We start from the raw sequence: 22,009 nt of genomic DNA, 5'->3' as shown, positions 1-22,009 counted from the left end.
GATGAGTGAGAAAGTTAAGACGCACAAATGCTAACCTCACACCATTACAATAACAGGGGTGGTTAGCATTTCTTTGGGGGGGGGGGGGGGGTGCCTCTAACTTTCTCACTCATCATTATTCACAATTAATTCAGGATTATCCGTAATCATGGTAGCATCCACATTAATATACGTAGAAGTGTTTCGAAACATTCTATTCTTATTTACAAAAAAAGTGACTTCAAAATGACACAATACATTATGTACCATTAATTTCTATTAGGCACAAAATAATCTGAAACACAACCAAAACAAACACCAAATGCATCCAAGAAATGCGTAGTCACAAGCTTGATGTAGTCATTGCGTGCTATGAATATTGGGCCAAATACTTAACTTTTGACTACTTTAATACACCTACTGTATAAGTGAATGTCACAATACTTTTGTGCCCCTAAAACGGAGAAACTATGTACAAAAAGTGCTATAATTTTTAAACGGTTCACCCGATAAGGATGAAAATACCCTCAAACTAAAGCTGACAGTCTGCACTTTAACCTCATGTATCATTTCAAATACAACGTGCTAGAGTACAGAGCCAAAAAAACAAAAATAATTGTCACTGTCACAGCACTTTTGGAGTTCACTGTAGAAACATAACAAACATGGTATGATATTATAGAGGAAGCATTTGTTCACAAACTGTGTCAGAGCAGGTCAAAGTTGAGAGGTCAACTGTTCTGCTTCATATGAGATTACGCCTTCTTCAAAATAACACTAGAAATATTAAATATGACAAGATGGATCGACATACTCAGGACATTTGATAACAATGAAGGACAAAAAACTGTAGACACTCTTCATAGAGTCTGAATTAATATAGAACAGGCTTACATACACAGATGTCCTTTGGGAAAAAACACCTGATTATTCACTAAAAATACTACGAGATCACTTAGATAGAAATATAATACTAGAATGGACATGAGTAATTCTATTTCCATGGTCACTATCCCTAAACGGTAGCTATGAGAGGTTCTAGAGTTAAACAACATCTGACCAGTGTATCAAATATCTTTAAACGGTATTGAGTCAAACATAACAAGGACTGGAAGGATGTGTAGGACACTAACAATGGAGAACAAGAAATGTGCCAACAACCCAATGATCTCAACATCAAGGTAGGATCAGCTAGTTACACAGGTCTATTAGGCAACGGCCATTCACTAACAAGTCAGACCAGGAACTATTAAGCTAGTAGTAGTAGTAACAGAACCAACTTGAATGAATCTGAGTGGTTCAAGGCCACCAGTGTGTTCAACATTGTCCTTAAAATACTTAATCATGTCCAGAGTATGACGTGCTTGGCCACTGACCACTGAGGCTGCTTGTTGATCAGGAAGAGTGTCCTAGGTTACTGATCAGTATTGCCCAATGGTAAGCTTCCACAAACAATCAATGGTAAAAAAGCAAAGCCAGTTGTTCATATTGGTTTGACCAGACCAACCTCACATTTAAGGGCTTTCCAGGCAGGAAGCGCCGGCGGAATTTCCCATTAATTTTCAATGGAGCTAGGTGGGGGGCCAAATTCTATCCAGGCGGAGCGGTCAGCGGTGCACGTGAAAGCTGCCTAACGGAGGCGGAGATAATAGGAATCTATTTTGCCGAACTCCACTCCGAATTTCCACTTACTGTCTGGAAAGAGCTCAAGTCGCCATGGATCATTCCCAGTCAAAACATACTTGTCTTGAGGCTACAACATGTCAGTTTGTGAATTCACTATTGCCATAGTAATATGACAGCTTGCCCAAACTGCTCCGACCCCACCCTAGGTCTTCCCCTTCTGTTAAGTACCATGTACGTAACAATACAACAATTATTTTAAAAAGTATTACAAAAGTAGAAAATAATCCACTATCCCATCAACAGGATATGAGCTAGCTGGTGAGAACAACATAAGGTTTGGTGTCTTTGTCTTGTTTGTCTTAGCCAGGTTTATCTGGGCTGAGGCGGAGGGAGGATGCAGTACTGGTCTGCTCCAGTATGTGGCGCCACTGAGCTGAGGACTGCTGTCTGTGAGGGCGGGGGGGTGTCAGAGGTTAGAGGTCAGACAGCCAGACGGCTGTTCTGCTGCTGTAGGGGGCTCCAGGTGGCCGTGTGCCCAGGTGTATCCTGGGAATAGGCTCCTCCTCTGCCCTCGCAGGAGAATGACTGGTTCTCCTCCTTGGGGATGCTCCCCCCCGCCCCACACAGACGGCGATGACGTAGCAGACGGTCCGTCCGCGAGAAACTCTGGAACGGGGGCAGAGGGAAAGCATACATGTAACCACAAATGATGGGAGGCAGTGTAATGTACGTATTGAGCCCAAACCCTGGACCATGTTCAGTAGGCAAACGTTGTCGAATGTTGCAGATAGAAATGTCATGAATAGAGCTGACATGATTCCTTATTCTACATAACATATTTATATCTGAACGTTCCACAACGTTATGCCTTGCTGACAGTGCCCCAGGTGTGTGTGTACAGTGTACACAATGTATACTGAACAGAAATATAAACGCAACATGTTGTTTCATGAGCTGAAATTAAAGTTCCCATAAGATGTGTTCCATATGCACAAAAAGCTTATTTCTCTAAAATGTTGTGCACAAATTTGTTTACATCCCTGTTAGTGAGCATTTCTCCTTTGCCAAGATAATCCGTCCACCTGACAGGTGTGGCATATCAAGAAGCTGATTTAACAGCATCATCATTACACAGGTGCACCTTGTGCTGGGGACAATAAAAGGCCACTCTAAAATGTGCAGTTTTGTCACACAACACAATGCCACAGATGTCTCATGTTTTGAGGGAGCGTGCAATTGGCATGCTGAATGCAGGAATGTCCACCAGAGCTGTTGCCAGAGAATTGAATGTTGATTTCTCTACCATAACCTGCCTCCAAAGTAGTTTTTGGCAGTACGTCCAACCGGCCTCACAACCGCAGACCTGACTGCAGTTTTGGCGGCGTCACTGACTTCAGTAGGCAAATGCTCACCTTCCATGGCCACTAGCACGTTGGAGAAGTGTGCTCTTCACAGATTAATCCCGGTTTCAATTGTACCGGCAGATGGCAGACAGCGTGTATGGCGTCGTGTGGGCGAGCGGTTTGCTGATTAAATTTTGTACATTTCAGATTTGATGTCAACGTTGATGTCAATGTTGTGAACAGAGTACCCCATGGTGGCGGTGGGATTATGGTATGGGCAGGCATAAACTACAGACAATGAACACAATTGCATTTTATCGATGTAAATTTGAATGCACAGAGATACCATGACGAGATCCTGAGGCCCATAGTCCTGCCATTCATCCACCTGATCAACTCTATGCGAAGGAGATGTGTCGTGCTGCATGAGGCAAATGGTGGTCACACCAGATACTGACAGTTTTTCTGATCCACGCCACTCTCTCTTTTTTTTAAAAGGTATCGGTGACCAACAGATGCATATCTGTATTCTCAATCATGTGAAATCCATAGATTAGGGCCTAATGAATTAATTTAAATTAACTGATTTTCTTATATGAACTGTAACTTAGTAAAATCTTTGAAATTGTTGCTTGTTTATATTTTTTGTTCAGTGTAGATCTCTCTTACCTGATTGCAGCGATCACACTGGTAGGGCTTCTCTCCACTGTGAACTCTCTTGTGTCTGTCCAGGTGGTATCGCTGAATAAACCGCATGTCACACACGTCACATGCAAACGGCTTCTCCCCTAAACAACAACACAAAAACACTGTTCAAAACTTAGTGCTATAGATTTAATTTGATGGATTTTTACCTTTATTGTTGGGGGGCATCCACCAGCCCACCTCTTCGGAGGAAAAAAACTAATTTTCTTTCATTTTTTACAGCTTTTTCATTTTTGTTACATTCTACACACATGGCATTTTTTTTACACAGTAGTTACATAGCAAAATATTTATAGTTATTTGAGATACATTATTACATCTGGTTAGATAGAACTTAAATACATCCGGTATATCAACTCAGCAAAAAAAGAAAAGTCCCTTTTTCAGGACCCTGTCTTTCAAAGATAATTAGTAAAAATCCAAATAACTTCACAGATTTTCATTGTAAAGGTTTTAAACACAGTTTCCCATGCTTGTTCAATGAACCATAAACAATTAATGAACATGCACCTGTGGAACGGTCGTTAAGACACTAACAGCTTACAGAAGGTAGGCAATTAAGGTCACAGTTATGAAAACTTAGGACACTAAAGAGGCCTTTCTACTGACTCTGAAAAACACCAAAAGAATGATGCCCAGGGTCCCTGCTCATCTGCGTGAACGTGCCTTAGGCATGCTGCAAGGAGGCATGAGGACTGCAGATGTGGCCAGGGCAATAAATTGCAATGTCTGTACTGTGAGATGCCTAAGACAGCGCTACAGGGAGACAGGACGGACAGCTGATCGTCCTCGCAGTGGCAGACCACGTGTAACAACACCTGAACAGGTTCGGTACATCCGAACATCACACCTGCGGGACAGGTACAGGATGGCAACAACAACTGCCCGAGTTACACCAGGAACGCACAATCCCTCCATCAGTGCTCAGACTGTCCGCAATAGGCTGAGAGAGGCTGGGGACTGAGGTCTTGTAGGCCAGTTGTAAGGCAGGTCCTCACCAGACATCACCGGCGACAACGTCGCCTATGGGCACAAACCCACCGTCGCTGTACCAGACAGGACTGGCAAAAAGTGCTCTTCACTGACGAGTCACGGTTTTGTCTCACCAGGGGTGATGGTCAGATTCGCATTTATCTTCGAAGGAATGAGCGTTACACCAAGGCCTGTACTCTGGAGCGGGATCCATTTGGAGGTGGAGGGTCCGTCATGGTCTGGGGCAGTGTGTCACAGCATCATCGGACTGAGCTTGTTGTCATTGCAGGCAATCTCAATGCTGTGCGTTACAGGGAAGACATCCTCCTCCCTCATGTGGTACCCTTCCTGTAGGCTCATCCTGACATGACCCTCCAGCATGACAATGCCACCAGCCATACTGCTCGTTCTGTGCGTAATTTCCTGCAAGACAGGAATGAAAGTGTTCTGCCATGGCCAGCGAAGAGCCCAGATCTCAATCCCATTGAGCACGTCTGGGACCTGTTGGATCGGAGGGTGAGGGCTAGGGCCATTCCCCCCAGAAAATGTCTGGGAACTTGCAGGTGCCTTGGTGGAAGAGTGGGGTAACATCTCACAGCAAGAACTGGCAAATCTGGTGCAGTCCATGAGGAGATGCACTGCAGTACTTAATGCAGCTGGTGGCCACACCAGATACTGACTGTTACTCTTTTGACCCCCCCCCCCCCCCCCCCGATAACAAGTTCAAACAGGTGCCATTAATACAGGTAATGAGTGGAGGACAGAGGAGCCTCTTAAAGAAGAAGTTACAGGTCTGTGAGAGCCAGAAATCTTGCTTGTTTGTAGGTGACCAAATACTTATTTTCCACCATAATTTGCAAATAAATTCATTAAAAATCCTACAATGTGATTTTCTGGATTTTTTTCCCTCATTTTGTCTGTCATAGTTGACGTGTACCTATGATGAAAATTACAGGCCTCTCTCATCTTTTTAAGTGGGAGAACTTGCACAATTGGTGGCTGACTAAATACTTTTTTCCCCCCACTGTATATGTATCAAACCAGTTGCCGTGATAAGTTATTTGTTGTTGTGCACTCTCCTCAAACAATAGCATGGTATTTTTTTACTCTAATAGCTACTGTAAATTGGACAGTGCAGTTAGATTAACAAGAATTTAAGCTTTCTGCCCATATAAGACATGTCTATGTCCTGGAAAGTTTGCTGTTACTTACAACAGTCATTCTAATCACATTAGCGCACGTTAGCTCAACCGTCCCGTATACGGGACACCGATCCCGTAGAGGTTAAATAGAGAATGGAACGTTTACATCACTTCCTGTTGAACGCGGAACAAGGAAGAGCTCAGATTTGTTGTTTTGAAAGTGTATTGGGAAGTTCTTAGTAGCTAGCTAACTTTTTAGTTTGGATCCCACGACAGTTGGCATCAGTTGCTGGGATTGCTAGTCTCTGTCCAGTGATCCTGCCGACCAAGGACGGGTCTGAGGAGCTATTTGGCATTGCAGCTAGCCTAGCTGCTAGCTAGCAGGGTTTTCTTGAGGGCTTGAACGCAGCCCGCAACGCGGTTAGCCATTGTGGCTGGGACCGTGGATTGCCCCGGGTTTGTGGCTGTCTAGATCCCTAATGTTTGTTGTTTTCAATCTTCCCTGTGACCTGCCCTGTCTGGAAATTGAAGATGGACAATAGGAAGATTGAGGTGGAGCGCGCCCACAGGACTGGAAAACCCACCACCTGCCCAGGTGACAGGCCCAGGCCGATAGTGGTCAAGTTCCTGAGGTTCAAGGACAAGGTAGCTGTTCTGGAAAGAGCCAAGAACTTGAGAGGAACGTATATCTTTCTCAACGAGGACTATCCTGAACCTGTGCGCCAGAAGAGGAAATAACTTATCCCAGCCATGAAAGCTGCCAGAGCGCGTGGGGACATTGCTTACATCCGCTATGACAGGCTCATTGTCCATCCTACCTCCCAGAAGCCTGGGAGGGATGAGAGAGCCAAGCATATGGGTTCATAGCTTCAACCCCGCAGCGCACACACACACCAATTGATTAATGCTTTTCAGTATTATGTCTACAGTGGGGGAAAAAAAGTATTTAGTCAGCCACCAATTGTGCAAGTTCTCCCACTTAAAAAGATGAGAGAGGCTTGTAATTTTCATCATAGGTACACGTCAACTATGACAGACAAAATCAGAAAAAAAATCCAGAAAATCACATTGTAGGATTTTTAATGAATTTATTTGCAAATTATGGTGGAAAATAAGTATTTGGTCAATAACAAAAGTTTCTCAATACTTTGTTATATACCCTTTGTTGGCAATGACACAAGTTAAACATTTTCTGTAAGTCTTCACAAGGTTTTCACACACTGTTGCTGGTATTTTGGCCCATTCCTCCATGCAGATCTCCTCTAGAGCAGTGATGTTTTGGGGCTGTCGCTGGGCAACACGGACTTTCAACTCCCTCCAAAGATTTTCTATGGGGTTGAGATCTGGAGACTGGCTAGGCCACTCCAGGACCTTTAAATGCTTCTTACGAAGCCACTCCTTCGTTGCCCGGGCGGTGTGTTTGGGATCATTGTCATGCTGAAAGACCCAGCCACGATTCATCTTCAATGCCCTTGCTGATGGAAGGAGGTTTTCACTCAAAATCTCACGATACATGGCCCCATTAATTCTTTCCTTTACACGGATCAGTCGTCCTGGTCCCTTTGCAGAAAAACAGCCCCAAAGCATGATGTTTCCACCCCCATGCTTCACAGTAGGTATGGTGTTCTTTGGATGCAACTCAGCATTCTTTGTCCTCCAAACACGACGAGTTGAGTTTTTACCAAAAAGTAGCAATACAATAATATAACATATATAGAAGAGACAGAAATGCTCATAGGGGAGGTATTGCTGTATATATATATTCAGAGCCATATCCCTGTAATGTTTAAAGAAGATCTTATGTCAAGTGTTATTGAAGTGTTGTGGTTGCAGGTTCCCTGGCCACATCTAAAGCCTTTTCTGTTGGGGTGTTGCTATAGGCCATCAAGTGTGAACAGTCAGTATCTAAATAATGTGTGTGAAATGCTTGATAGTGTATATGTGATGTAAACAGAGAGGTCTACTTTCTTGGGGACCTGAATATTGACTGGTTTTCAACAAGCTGTCCGCTCAAGAGGAAGCTTCTCACTGTAACCAGTGCCTGTAATCTGGTTCAGGTTATTAATCAACCTACCAGGGTGTTTACAAACACTACAGGAACAAGATCATCCACATGTATCGATCACATTTTTACTAATACTGTAGAACTTTGTTCTAAATCTGTATCCTTGCCCATTGGATGCAGTGATCACAATATAGTGGCTATATCCAGGAAAGCAAAAGTTCCAACAGCTGGGCCTAAAATAGTGTATAAGAGATCATACAAATGATTTTGCTGTGACTCATATGTGGATGATGTAAAACAAATATGTGTTGGTCTGATGTGATTAATAAGGAGCATTCAGACGCTGCACTTGATGAATTTATGAAATGTCTTCTTCCAATTATTGATAAACATGCACCTGTTAGGAAACTGCCTGTTAGAACGGTTAAGGCTCCATGGATTGATGAGGAATTGATAAACTGTATGGTTGAAAGAGATGGGGCAAAAGGAGTGGCTAATAAGTCTGGCTGCACATCTGACTGGTTGACTTACTGCAAATTGAGAAATTATGTGACTAAACTCAACAAAAAGAAGAAGAAACTGTATTATGAATCGAAGATCAATGAATGAAGATATAAAGAATGATGGAAAAACACTTGGGAGTACTTTAAATGAAATTATGGGCAGAAAGACAAATTCAACTCCATCTTTCATCGAATCAGATGGCTTATTTATCACAAAACCATTTGACGTTGCCAATTATTTTAATGATTACTTCATTGGCAAAGTGGGAAGACTTAGGCAGGAAATGCCAACAATGAACAGTGAGCCATTGTATTCATGCATAAAAAAACAAATAATTAAAAGAAAAGCATTGCAAGTTTGAATTTTGTAATTTTGAAGTTAGTGTGGGAGAGGTGGAAAAATTATTGTTATCGATCAATAATGACAAACCTCCTGGCATTGACAACTTAGATGGAAAGCTACTGAGGATGGTAGCTGACTCTATAGCCACTCCTATATGTAATATCTTTAATCTGAGCCTAGAGGAAAGTCTTTGTCCTCAGGCCTGGAGGGAAGCCAAAGTAATTTCCTCTACCCAAGAATGGTAAAGTGGCCTTTACTGGTTCTAACAGCAGACCTATAAGCTTGCTGCCAGCTCTTAGCAAACTGTTGGAAGAAATTGTGTTTTACCAAATACAATGCTATTTCTCAGTAAACAAATTAACAACAGACTTTCAGCATGCTTATAGGGAAGGGCACTCACCATGTACTGCACTGATACAAATGACTGATGATTGGTTGAAAGAAATTGATAATAAGAAGATTGTGGGAGCAGTACTGTTAGATTTCAGTGCAGCCTTTGACATTATTGACCATAACCTGTTGTTGAGAAAACGTATGTGTTATGGCTTTTCAACCTCTGCCATATCGTGGATTCAGAGCTATCTATCTAATTGAACTCAAAGGGTTTTCTTTAATGGAAGCTTCTCTAATGTCAAACATGTAAAGTGTGGTGTACCACAGGGCAGCTCTCTAGGCACTCTACTCTTTTCTATTTTTACCAATGACCTGCCATTGGCATTAAACAAAGCATGTGTGTCCATGTATGCTGATGATTCAACCATATACGTGTCAGCAACCACAGCTAATGAAGTCACTGAAACCCTTAACAAAGAGTTGCAGTCTGTTTTGGAATGGGTGGCCACTAATAAACTGGTCCTGAACATCCCTAAAACTAAGAGCATTGTATTTGGTACAAATCATTCCCTAAGTTCTAGACCTCAGCTGAATCTGGTAATGAATGGTGTGGCTGTTGAACAAGTTGAGGAGACTAAATTACTTGGCGTTACCTTAGATTGTAAACTATCATGGTCAAAACATTTAGATTCAATGGTTGTAAAGAGATGCTCTGTTTTTTTGACACCACACTCCAAAAAGCAAGTTCTGCAGGCTCTAGTTTAGTCTAATCTTGATTATTGTCCAGTCGTGTGGTCCAGTGCTGCAAGGAAATACCTAGTTAAGCTGCAGCTGTCCCAAAACAGAGCGACATGTCTTGCTCTTCATTGTAATCAGAGGGCTGATATAAATACTCTGCATGCCAGTCTCTCTTGGTTAAGAGTTGAGGAGAGACTGACTGCATCACTTCTTCTTTTTATAAGAAACAATAATGTGTTGAAAATCCCAAATTGTTTTCATAGTCAACATACACACAGCTCTGACACACACACTTACCCCACCAGACATGCCACCAGGGGTCTTTTCACAGTCCACAAATCCAGAACAAATTCAAGAAAGTGTACAGTATCATATAGAGCCATTATTGCATGGAACTCAGTTCCATCTCATATTGCTCAAATAAACAGCAAACCTTGTTTCAAAAAACAGATAAAGCAACACCTCACGGCACAACGCCTCTCCCCTATTTGGCCTAGATAGTTTGTGTGTATGTATTGATATGTAGGCTACGTGTGCTTTTAACATTTTTTTATGTAGTTCTGTCCTTGAGCTGTTCTTGTCTATTAATGTTCTGTATTATTTCATGTTTTGTGTGGACCCCAGGAAGAGTAGCTGCTGCTTTTGCAACAGCTAATAGGGATTCTAATAAAATACCAAATGGAAGACGCTTTTCCCCGTGGTTTATTTTCATGCCAACCAGGAAGGCTATACTCCTGTTGTAAATATAAGCAATGTGCTTAATATTAGGAAAGTTGAGAAATAAATATAGTAGGCCTAGCCTGTAGAAGCTGATAGGATCCTCCTCTTTTTATTAGCGTCTATCACTCTGATTTCTCCCGCAATTGCATAGCCTATAGACATTTTGTGAAACATGAGCTCATGGGAACTCATGAAATGTTTGATTAGATTTCGAAATACATTTGCATTGATGTGCAGAGTGCTAAGTACCAGGCAGTTAGCATGTTTGTTAGGCTACTGGCTATGACCAGCAGCAGCATCAGAGCTTGGAGAAGCCTAATTACCGTGACTAAAGGGTCATGTGGAATTTGACTGCCTTCATGACTTGTGACCGCCGGTGTGGCGGTAATACGGTCACCGCAACAGCCCTAGTCACGTGGCCGTGGCTTTCTATATAAAGGAGGCAGTGGTGCGACAAACAACATCGTCAGCAGCAGTCCTGTGGGCGAAAATAGCTTGTTGATGAGAGGTCGAAGGGGAATGGCAAGAATCATGCAAGCTAACAGGCGGGCCACAAACAGGCAAATAACGGCGCAGTACAACAGTGGTGTGCAGAACAGTATCTCGGAACTCGTCGGTCCTTGTCACGGATGGGCTACTGCAGCAGACGTCCACACCAGGTTCCACTCCTATCAGCTATAAACAAAAAGCGTCTCTAGTGGGCACGCGATCACCAACACTGGACAATTGAGGAGTGGAAAAACATTGTCTCGTCCGACGAATCCCGGTTTCTGTTGCTTCATGCTGATGGCAGCATGAGACCATGGCACAATCCTGCCTGGCGTCAACGGTACAGGCTGGTGGTGGTGTAATGGTGTGGGGAATGTTTTCCTGGCACATGTTAGGTCCCTTGATACCAATTGAGCAACATTTCCATGCCCCGAAGAATTCCGGCTTTTCTGGAGGCAAAGGGGGGTCCGACCCGATACTAGATGGGTGTACCTAATAAACTGGCCGCTGAGATTATATTGTTTTTTCGGTCATAACTATTATAGATCATGGGCTTTTAAAAACCAACCCTCAGCCCATCCCACCTATCTCCGTAAACGACCCTCTTATAATATCCATTTGCCATATCTTTTTCAACTGGCTGTTGCACATACATTCTGAACCTTTCTAATCGCATAGTATCCACAGATTGTAAAATTAAAGATGAATATGTGTACTGTTTTCACTGGCACTTAAAATTATGACCAAATTCGAGCTGGCTCAAATGGAATTCTCAAATTCAAGCGGGGTCGAAGGAAACCCGGGCCAGCGCAACCCAGTTTCACAACTTGTGCCAGCTCGATTAGAATTCGGGCTGGTGACGCCGTTACTATGCAACCACCAAGCTGATCACAGCTGGACGCTGACACAACGTTTAGCTAGCTCGTCTGGGCTTGTTGCTGTTAGCTAGCACATGGACAAGCAGTACTGCAGTAGTCAGACATTAATAATAATAATAATAATAATAATAATAATAATAATAATATGCCATTTAGCAAAGCTTTTATCAAAAGCGACTTACAGTCATGCGTGCATAATTTTGATTTGTGTATGGGTGGTCCCGGGGATCGAACACACTACCTTGGCGTTACAAGCGCAGTGCTCTACCAGCTGAACTACAGAGGACCACAATTACATGAATTACCACCATAGCTCGATGCTTCATTCATTTTTGCACTACACAATCAACTTTTATGAGAACAGTCAGCCCTCAAATGCTAGCCACCAAACGTTAGTTAGCAAATCAGAGTTGAAACAAGCTTGCTAGCAGGAATTTTGGCTGGCCAGGTCGTATTGAAAGCTAGCTAGCTACATCATATCAAACCTGTTGTCTGGTTTGCTTGGTTAGCTAGCTAGCTAGCTAACAGCCAATGCCATGGCAAGCAAGGAATTAAGCTAGCTAGCCTGTTATGCTAGCGACGACGCTAACCTTTTAGCTAGCTAACGTCAACAAGCTAAATAAATGGCTCTGAGTCTGGCTGGCACTGGCAGGAGTATGGGGTAACGTTAGTTACAGCATGGTGAGGGTGAATTAAATTCTTCAACATCTTGCTAACTAGCTAGCAACATTAGTGAAGCCATTTGCAATCACATATTGGCTACCTAGCAACATGGCATTATTTCTCATTTCTGGAGGCAGTGGAAACGCAATATGAGCTAGCCCAGGGGTGTCAAACGTCCGGCCCACGGGCCGGATCAGGCCCGCAAACGGGTTTAATCCGGCCCGCGAGATGATTTTATAAAGTATAAAAATGAGCTGCAATTTTTCAATAAAATAAACTGATGTTCCAATTGCGTCCACTGGATGGCACAATAGCAATTGTGTTAAGCAAGCAAACTGTTTATACCGGGGCAGAGCAAGTAGGTCAAGCAAGTGCAGCCAGTCCGGATGAGCTACTTTGTTTTGCCCGCGATATTTATTACGGCTTCTACTTTTAACATTATGTGCTTTGGCACCCTCATTGCCCCAATATGTCTCTGTCAAAAAATAGAAAAGTGGACGCAGAGTGCAAAGTGTTCCATGAAAAATGGTCATCCTCCTATTTATTCAGGGCATTGAATGTGAAAGCTGTATGTTTGGTGTGTTCACAGCATGTTGGCAGTGCTGAAAGAATATAACCTTCGTCGCCACTATGTGAGTCTTCATGCCGACAAATATGACAACTTTCAAGGACAGCGGAGAAGAGAGAAGGTGAATGAACTGTTGGCGGGTCTGAAGAAACAGCAGTCTGTGTTTACTCACAGCCAAGACATCAGTGACACTGCAGTGAAAGGCAGCTACCTCATTGCTAATGAAATCACAGTGGCTTCAAAACCATTTAGTGAGGGTGAATTTGTAAAAACATGCATGATGAAGGCAGCGGAGATTGTGTGCCCTGAAAAGCGCCAGGCTTTTGCAAATATCAGCCTGACAAGAAACGCAGTTGCAGACAGGATTTCCGATCTTTCAGTGGATTTGGATAGCCAGTTGAAGCAAAAGGTAAAGTCATTTATTGCGTTTTCGGTTGCAATTGATGAAAGCACGGACATTACAGATGTTGCACAACTGGCCATTTTCATCCACGGAGTTGATGACACATTGACCGTCACCGAGGAGTTTGTGGAGTTGGTGCCGATGACAGCTACAACGACAGCAGCTGATATTTTCACCGCACTCGTCGGCGCGCTGGACAGGGTCGGAGTGGACTGGTCCTGCGCTGTCAGCCTGGCTACAGATGGTGCGCCCTCAATGATCGGGAAAAAAGCAGGCGTTGTGACAAAGTTCAGAGAGAAAGTGCAATCTGCAAATGGAGGACGTGATTTTTGGTCTTTTCACTCTATTTTGCACCAGGAGGCTTTGTGTTGCAAGTCATTAAAGATGGATAACGTCATGAAGGTGGTCATCCAAACTGTTAATTTCATCCGATCCAGAAGCCTGAATCACCGTCAGTTTGACAGCCTTCTCAGAGAGAAAGACCACATCTATGGCCTGCCATACCACACTGAGGTAAGATGGTTAAGCCGAGGTGCTGAGGCGTTTCTTTGATTTACGAGAAGAAATTGAACAGTTCATGGAAGAAAAGGGCAAACCAGTGTTAGAATTTCATTCCACAGAATGGATGCAGGACCTTCCATTTATGGTGGATGTTACAGAGCACCTGAATAACTTGAACAAACAGCTGCAAGGGCGCAACAAAGTTGTCACGCAGTATTATGACAGCATACGTTCTTTCAAGTTGAAGCTGTCATTGTGGGAGACGCAACTCGCCGGTGGTGATGCAGCTCACTTCCCCTGTCTGAAAAATGTGTGCGCGACCAAACATGTGGCAGACATGAAGCGGTTCAAAGATAAAATAACGGGACTGTTACGGGAGTTTGAGCAACGCTTTCAGATTTTTGGTGAACTGGAGAAAGACTTCAACGTTTTTTGCTCGCCATTCACCGTGAATCCCTCTGATCTGCCCGTCAGCATCCAACTTGAAATAATAGACTTGCAGTGTGACTCGGATTTGAAGGGCAAATTTGCCGCAGCTGGCTTGGACACATTTTATCAGAATCTCTTGCCAGGTTACCCCAACTTGACAGCCCTCGCTGCAAAACTGTTGTGCATGTTTGGAACCACATATCTTTGTGAGCAAGTTCTCTGTAATGAGCATAAATAAAACAAAGCTGCGCTCAAGGCTCACGCACAAGCACTTGAATCACATCCTGAAGTTGGCTGCCACTCAGGATGTGACGCCTGATATTGATGCGCTGGTGAAAGCTAAAAGATGCCAGGTATCAGGAGTCAAATAAACTATGCAACCCCACTTAAAGTGCTGCATGAGACACCCTGATATAGTTCTGTGATCTGTGATATACTTCTGTGAATCACTGAGGCATTGTGTGTTTGTGTGTTGTTTGTCCTCAGAATTTTCTAATAAGTTGATGTGTTTTATGATTAATAGTGATGTTGTGCTTTTGGACACACTGTCCTCAGGCTCCAGCTTTATGTTTATATGTTTTTATGTTGATGTGCTATTGTTTTTAATTTATTTTATTTTATTTGTATATTTAACCTATTCTTGACTCTGTGGTTCTTGCACTTGTTTGGGGAACAGGATTTCATTATTTTTATCTACATTTCTGCCTGAGAAATGACACCCTGATATAGTTCTGTGATCTGTGAAACAGTTCTGTGAATCACTGAGGCATTGTGTGTTTGTGTGTTCTTTTTCTTTAGAATTTTCAAATAACCTTGAGGTGTTTTATGATTAATAGTGAGGTTGTGCTTGTACTATTTTGGACACTGTCCTCAGGCTCCAGCTTTATGTTTTATGTTGATCGTATTAAAACAAAGAAAACAATCTGAAGTTGTTGTTTTTAAGTTATATATACCATGATTTTACCGGTCCGGCCCACTTGGGAATAGATTTTCCTCCATGTGGCCCCTGAGCTAAAATGAGTTTGACATCCCTTAGCTAGCCCAAGGCCAGCCCAACCTGGGTTGACTTCAAAGTGCCAATGGAAATGAGGCTTAAGAGTGTTATTATATTGTTGATTGATTGACTATGGCTTTCCAAATCTCCCAACAGTGCTATTTGTAGGGTTAGTTTCAGGTAAATGTTGTGATTTTTCAGCCACTTCTGAACCTGTGACCAGAAACAAGCTACATCGGGGCAATACCAGAAAAAGTTATCTAATGATTTTGTCCCTTCGCAGCAAAATCTGCAGAGCTGAGATGGTTGCATGCCCCACATACAGTTGAAATCGGAAGTTTACATACACTTAGGTTGGAGTCAATAAAACTGGTTTTTCAACCACTCCACAAATGTCTTGTTAACAAACTATAGTTTTGGCAAGTCGGTTAGGACATCTACTTTATGCATGACACAAGTCATTTTTCCAACAATTGTTTACAGACAGATTATGTAACTTATAATTCACTGTATCACAATTCCAGTGGGTCAGAAGTTTACATACACTAAGTTGACTGTGCCTTTAATCAGCTTGGAAAATTCCAGAAAATGATGTCATGGCTTTAGAAGCTTCTGAAAGGGTAATTGACATCATTTGAGTCAATTGGAGGTGTACCTGTGGATGAATTTCAAGGCCTACCTTCAAACGCAGTGCCTCTGCTTGACATCGTGGGAAAATCAAAAGAAATCAGCCAAGACCTCAGAAAAAAAATGGTAGACCTCCACAAGTCTGGTTCATCCTTGGGAGCAATTTCCAAATGCCTGAAGGTACCACGTTCATCTGTACAAACAATAGTACGCAAGTTTAAACACCATGGGACCACGCAGCCGTCATACCGCTCAGGAAGGAGACGCGTTCTGTCTCCTAGAGATGAACGTACTTTGGTGCGAAAAGTGCAAATCAATCCCAGAACAACAGCAAAGGACCTTGTGAAGATGCTGGAGGAAACAGGTACAAAAGTATCGATATCCAGAGTAAAACGAGTCCTATATCGACATAACCTGAAAGGCCGCTCAGCAAGGAAGAAGCCACTGCTCCAAAACCGCCATAGAAAAGCCAGACTACGGTTTGCAACTGCACATGAGGACAAAGCTCGTACTTTTTGTAGAAATGTCCTCTGGTCTGAAACAAAAATAGAACTGTTTGGCCATAATGACCATCGTTATGTTTGGAGGAAAAAGGGGGCCGCTTGCAAGCCGAAGAACACCATCCCAACCGTGAAGCACGGGGTGGCAGCATCATGCTGTGGGGGTGCTTTGCTGTAGGAGGGACTGGTGCACTTCACAAAATAGATGGCATCATGAGGAAGGAAAATTATGTGGATATATTGAAGCAACATCTCAAGACATCAGTCAGGAAGTTAAAGCTTGGTCGCAAATGAGTCTTCCAAATGGACAATGACCCCAAGCATACTTCCAAAGTTGTGGCAAAATGGCTTAAGGACAACAATGTCAAGGTATTGGAGTGGCCATCACAAAGCCCTGACCTCAATCCTATAGAACATTTGTGGGCAGAACTGAAAAAGCGTGTGCGAGCAAGGAGGCCTACAAACCTGACTCAGTTTCACCAGCTCTGTCAGGAGGAATGGGCCAAAATTCACCCAACTTATTGTGGGAAGCTTGTGGTAGGCTACCCGAAACGTTTGACCCAAGTTACACAATTTAAAGGCAATGCTACCAAATACTAATTGAGTGTATGTAAACATCTGACCCACTGGGAATGTGATGAAAGAAATACAAGTTTAAATAAATAATTATCTCTACTATTATTCTGTCAGGAATTGTGAAAAACTGAGTATAAATGTATTTGGCTAAGGTGTATGTAAACTTCCAACTTCAACTGTACATGACATTCTGTTCGTGGCAAGAATTTTGTATAATAATTTAAATAGGAAAATGTTAGGTTTTGAATCAAGCGTTGTTTTGTGTATCAGTTCATAAACTATGTGCCATGGATTTTTAACTTAAGAAAAATAAAACATCTGCTTTTAAATTGTGAGTCGTGCATGTTTCTCTACTAATTAATGTTTTTTCTGACTAGTGTTATAACTGTTACCACATTTTATGAGTATTCCTGTGCAATGAAGGTGAAACGTAAAGCGATACAAACCTGTATGAGTGAGGATGTGCCGCTTCAGGTGGTAGCTACTTCGGAACGCTCCATAGCAGTGCTCACAGATAAAGTTCTTCTGTACTTGTGAATTATGATCATCATCACCGTTAATATCCATCTCCACCTGCTGAGAAACACAATGAGGTTTCAGATTATTAGAACTTCTCATATTATACACACCATAAAAGTGTAACGCTACAGCACACACGCACACACACTTCTGTCCTGCAATTGTATCCATCATTGTACATTCCATCTTCCCACTCTCTCTCACACAAACACTACTTACCTCCACTTTCTCTCTCAGCTTGTTGGGTGTTGCTGATTTTCTGTGCTTCTTTTTTGTCGGTTGTATATTCTGGCTGGCCTGCATATCTTTCTCATCCAGCAGCCTGGGTGCATGAAATGAGTGTCCATCCTTTCTGATAAACTATTGAGGAGAGAGATGGGACAAATAAATTGGTGGGGGAAATGGTTGATAATTCATTTATTTCTAATATACTAACCAAAATAGAGCTACTGCTTAGATATGTATTCATATTATTATAATTTTTTTTATAGATTTACAATAATTACATGAATATAATTTCAGATGAATTGCCAAACCCCGAAATGTAAAGAGTCAAATAGCTTTCAAATAGGCACATCCTTTTCTTCTCCTCTACACTGCATTCCATTTTCTCTATAATATTTTTTTTGGGTTCAGTTTATTTTTTTTGTACACTAAAATAACAAGTACTTATAGAGAATCAACTAAATTGAATGTTCTGAGTCCATGGCACTGCATAGATCACATCGGAAGACAATTCTTTAGGTGTGGAAAAAATCTAAAACATTTAGATTTTTTTGGAGTAATTCCCCTTCCAAGTGCATACCTAGTGAGAGAGGAATGCCTTTTGGTAGCAATGTTTCTGTACTGCACATGAGGGCAGAGTTTTCTAAACAAATGCCCACCGATTGATAGAAATAATAATTATATTATTCTGTCAGGTAGGCCTACTTTGCAGTTAACATTTAATTGAGAAAACCTTTGTCTACCCACAAGACGGTTATCATAGGCATCGCTAACTGGCTATACAAAGTGATAGCCAAACGTGCGCATACACAGACGGGCAATATCGCTGGAAATTAATTGGCAGATATTGTGTTATGTTTGGCTTTTTAAGCCAATTGTGGCTAACAATGGGTGGGATAATGTCAATGTGGCTTTGATTGGATACTAGCTGGGAGCTTGCAATGTCTGATACAGTATTTGTGAGATTTGTTTATGACAGTTTGCGGTGGAACACATGAAAAATTTACTTTCAGCATTGTTCGGCGAGTTGCTCATAGGCGGGCTGCAAGCTAGTGGTAGCTCGCGATCTAGCTGTTGGGAGACCCTTGCCTTATAACGTTAGTGTGTCTCTGTTTCTCACCAGGGGTGGGCAGCTGACCCCCAAGGGCAGGACCATGTGGCTGTGGTGGGAGTGGGACTGGTGGTTGTTGTGGTGTCCATGGTGTGATTGGTGAGACTGCTGCTGGTGGCTCTCAGGGTTGTTGTTGTCCCTCTGGCCCTGGCTGTGCTGTGACATCATCTTCTTCTGTCCCCCAGACATGTTGTTGGCCTGCATCAGGGCCATGCTGGACAGCACCGCCTCACAGCCCAGCAACCAAGCCTGGAGGAACAACACAAACAGCAGTTCAGTTGGGACAGTAATATGGTGGCCTAGGATTGTCATCAACCCAGACTGTAGGAACAACACAGGACAAACAGCAGCTCAGAGTCAGCATCAGGGTCATAGTCAGGGCCACAGTCCCAGGCATAAAGGCTGACACACAGGGACTGCAGATGGTCGTCCACTGACTGTTTTTGGCCTGGTCTGTCAGGCCTCTAAGGGAAAAACTCAGAGAAAAAGTGAGGATGAGAGAAGGCCTCCAAGCCATGAATGTAATGGCATTGTGGCACAAAGATGAAAAACAAGAGGCTAAATAAATTTAAACCAAGATGGAAAGAAGGAAGGAGAATTCAACTGAACCATTTCATGTGGTCTCGAACTGAGTTGTTGGGATGGTGTGTCATTGCCGGTGCGTGGATTGAATGCGTGTGTGTTTATGCGTGTGTGTTTGGGGGTACAGGGGCGCGTCAAGGGGGTTCACTCAGGATGAGGGGTGTGAGAAGACTACACCCACCCAAAGCCTGGAAATAGAGGGTTATTGTGAGGCCAAATTATTGTATTTTGTTTATTTTTACTATGACTACTGGTATTCAAATTCAGGCCTAATATATCTCATAGAGTGCAATTTGGTTTAATTATCAGGGGTGCTTTTATAAATTTGGCATGGTCAACAAAGACCGTTTATATCAGGCTTGGAGACAGCAGCCCCAGTGGTTTGGTGCATGCCTCTTCTTCCCATGGAAAACTGAATAGATTCTTGTCAAATATTGTTGCAATGATGACAGAAATAAAGCTGGAGAAGGAGGACAAACACCTTCTGTTCATGAATATGATCTGGAAAAGGGGTTATGATTCGTGCAAGTTACTCAAAAGACCATTCAATATTGACCCAAATATAAGCTAATGATATGATATCACATGTTAGGAGTCAAGGACAAAAACAAACAGGTTGGCATAGTTTAGCCACACAGCTGATCGATCATCTTGTGCTCCCTTTACTCTAGTCTCCATACAAGTACTCTAGTCTCCATACAAGTACTCTAGTCTCCATACAAGTACTCTAGTCTCCATACAAGTACTCTGGTCTCCATACAAGTACTCTAGTCTCCATACAAGTACTCTAGTCTCCATACAAGTACTCTAGTCTCCATACAAGTACTCTAGTCTCCATACAAGTACTCTAGTCTCCATACAAGTACTCTAGTCTCCATACAAGTACTCTAGTCTCCATACAAGTACTCTAGTCTCCATACAAGTACTCTAGTCTCCATACAAGTACTCTAGTCTCCATACAAGTACTCTAGTCTCCATACAAGTACTCTAGTCTCCATACAAGTACTCTAGTCTCCATACAAGTACTCTAGTCTCCATACAAGTACTCTGGTCTCCATACAAGTACTCTAGTCTCCATACAAGTACTCTGGTCTCCATACAAGTACTCTAGTCTCCATACAAGTACTCTAGTCTCCATACAAGTACTCTGGTCTCCATACAAGTACTCTAGTCTCCATACAAGTACTCTAGTCTCCATACAAGTACTCTAGTCTCCATACAAGTACTCTAGTCTCCATACAAGTACTCTAGTCTCCATACAAGTACTCTGGTCTCCATACAAGTACTCTAGTCTCCATACAAGTACTCTGGTCTCCATACAAGTACTCTAGTCTCCATACAAGTACTCTAGTCTCCATACAAGTACTCTGGTCTCCATACAAGTACTCTAGTCTCCATACAAGTACTCTAGTCTCCATACAAGTACTCTAGTCTCCATACAAGTACTCTAGTCTCCATACAAGTACTCTAGTTTTCATACAAGTACTCTAGTCTCCATACAAGTACTCTAGTTTCCATACAAGTACTCTGGTTTCCATGCAAAGTGCCCGCTAAAGCTGCCTGGAAGTGAGGGGCTATCTACCTAGCTTGTTGGAGCTCACTTCAAATGCAGTATTATTCAGTGCCCTTAGACTGCACTGCTCTAGTTAAATACAATCATGTCTGAATACTGAGCCAGCTCAAAGTTAGAGAAGGAGCTAGCTAGCTACCTAATTAGCAAGCTAGCTGGCTAACGCTAGCTAGACATCCTCACTGAGTTTCCGAGGCCAAATACCAACAATAGCTATGGGGTAACGTTAGCTAAGATCATGAGTGAAAATATTGTTTAGTGAAATATTTTGTGAATTAGCGATCAATGAGGTAACTTATGGGGTAAAGCAAGAGTCCGCTTAAGTGAAGCTAGCGCAAGATGACTCACTGGTTGGGTACCCCCCCCAGACAACACAACAGCAGCCAGGCAGGGCGTGCGGGTTGAGCGCCGACTACAAATTGTCCTAACTCTCATTGCCTTAAAATTCTTGGAAATAACTTATGCATTGCAACTCTATGGTGGCTTTGTTTGGAAGTACATTTTAGAAATGGTTTACCTTTAGTTTTTTTGAGTTTGTAGATTAATATTTCTTGTCGGAGTTCCAAATTTTCTCAGTTTACAAACACAGGAAACTACACCGGAAGTGTTCCCCAGGGAGAGCTTCCAAATGATTTGAGAACAATGACGCATGATATCGGCCATGTTGGTAAGGGAAACATAGGGGGCTTGCAGTTGCGTCACAAATCACCTAGCAACCACACCAGGCGCCATGTTGGAAGACCAGAGTCAGTCTGGTGGAAGTCCTCCAATCATCCACATGGCTGGCTGCGTTAAAACTTCGCAAAGATTACCTATGAGCTAGCTAGCTACAGGAACTTAGTGTTCAGTCTAACTCAAATGAGCTGCTAAAGTAATGTTCGCTAGCTAGCTTTACATACTGTATAGTAGGGGTCACCAACAGTTCGATCGTGAGTTACCAGTAGCTCGCAGCCCACCTTCCAGTA

At 42.6% G+C, this 22,009-nt stretch overlaps 1 protein-coding gene across 1 annotated transcript; it reads right to left on the bottom strand.

Annotated features, from left to right (window-relative positions):
- Positions 1-491: 491 nt before the first annotated feature.
- On the bottom strand, positions 492-21,616 carry znf740b (zinc finger protein 740b). The gene is made up of 6 exons (XM_084187528.1): positions 21,562-21,616; positions 18,902-19,141; positions 17,776-17,916; positions 17,484-17,613; positions 3,618-3,736; positions 492-2,271 (listed from the first exon to the last, which is right to left on the bottom strand). Exons 2-6 carry the CDS (start codon positions 19,103-19,105, stop codon positions 2,086-2,088), a joined length of 780 nt encoding a protein of 259 aa, XP_084043654.1. The 5' UTR covers positions 19,106-19,141; positions 21,562-21,616; the 3' UTR covers positions 492-2,085.
- Between the last annotated feature and the right edge of the window lie 393 nt (positions 21,617-22,009).

This window comes from Coregonus lavaretus, assembly GCF_964263955.1.
Source record: "Coregonus lavaretus genome assembly, chromosome: 22".
In the NCBI taxonomy this organism is placed as follows: Eukaryota; Metazoa; Chordata; class Actinopteri; order Salmoniformes; family Salmonidae; genus Coregonus; species Coregonus lavaretus.
Note: the sequence above shows the minus strand (reverse complement) of the source record. Positions and strands in the feature narration are given on the sequence as shown.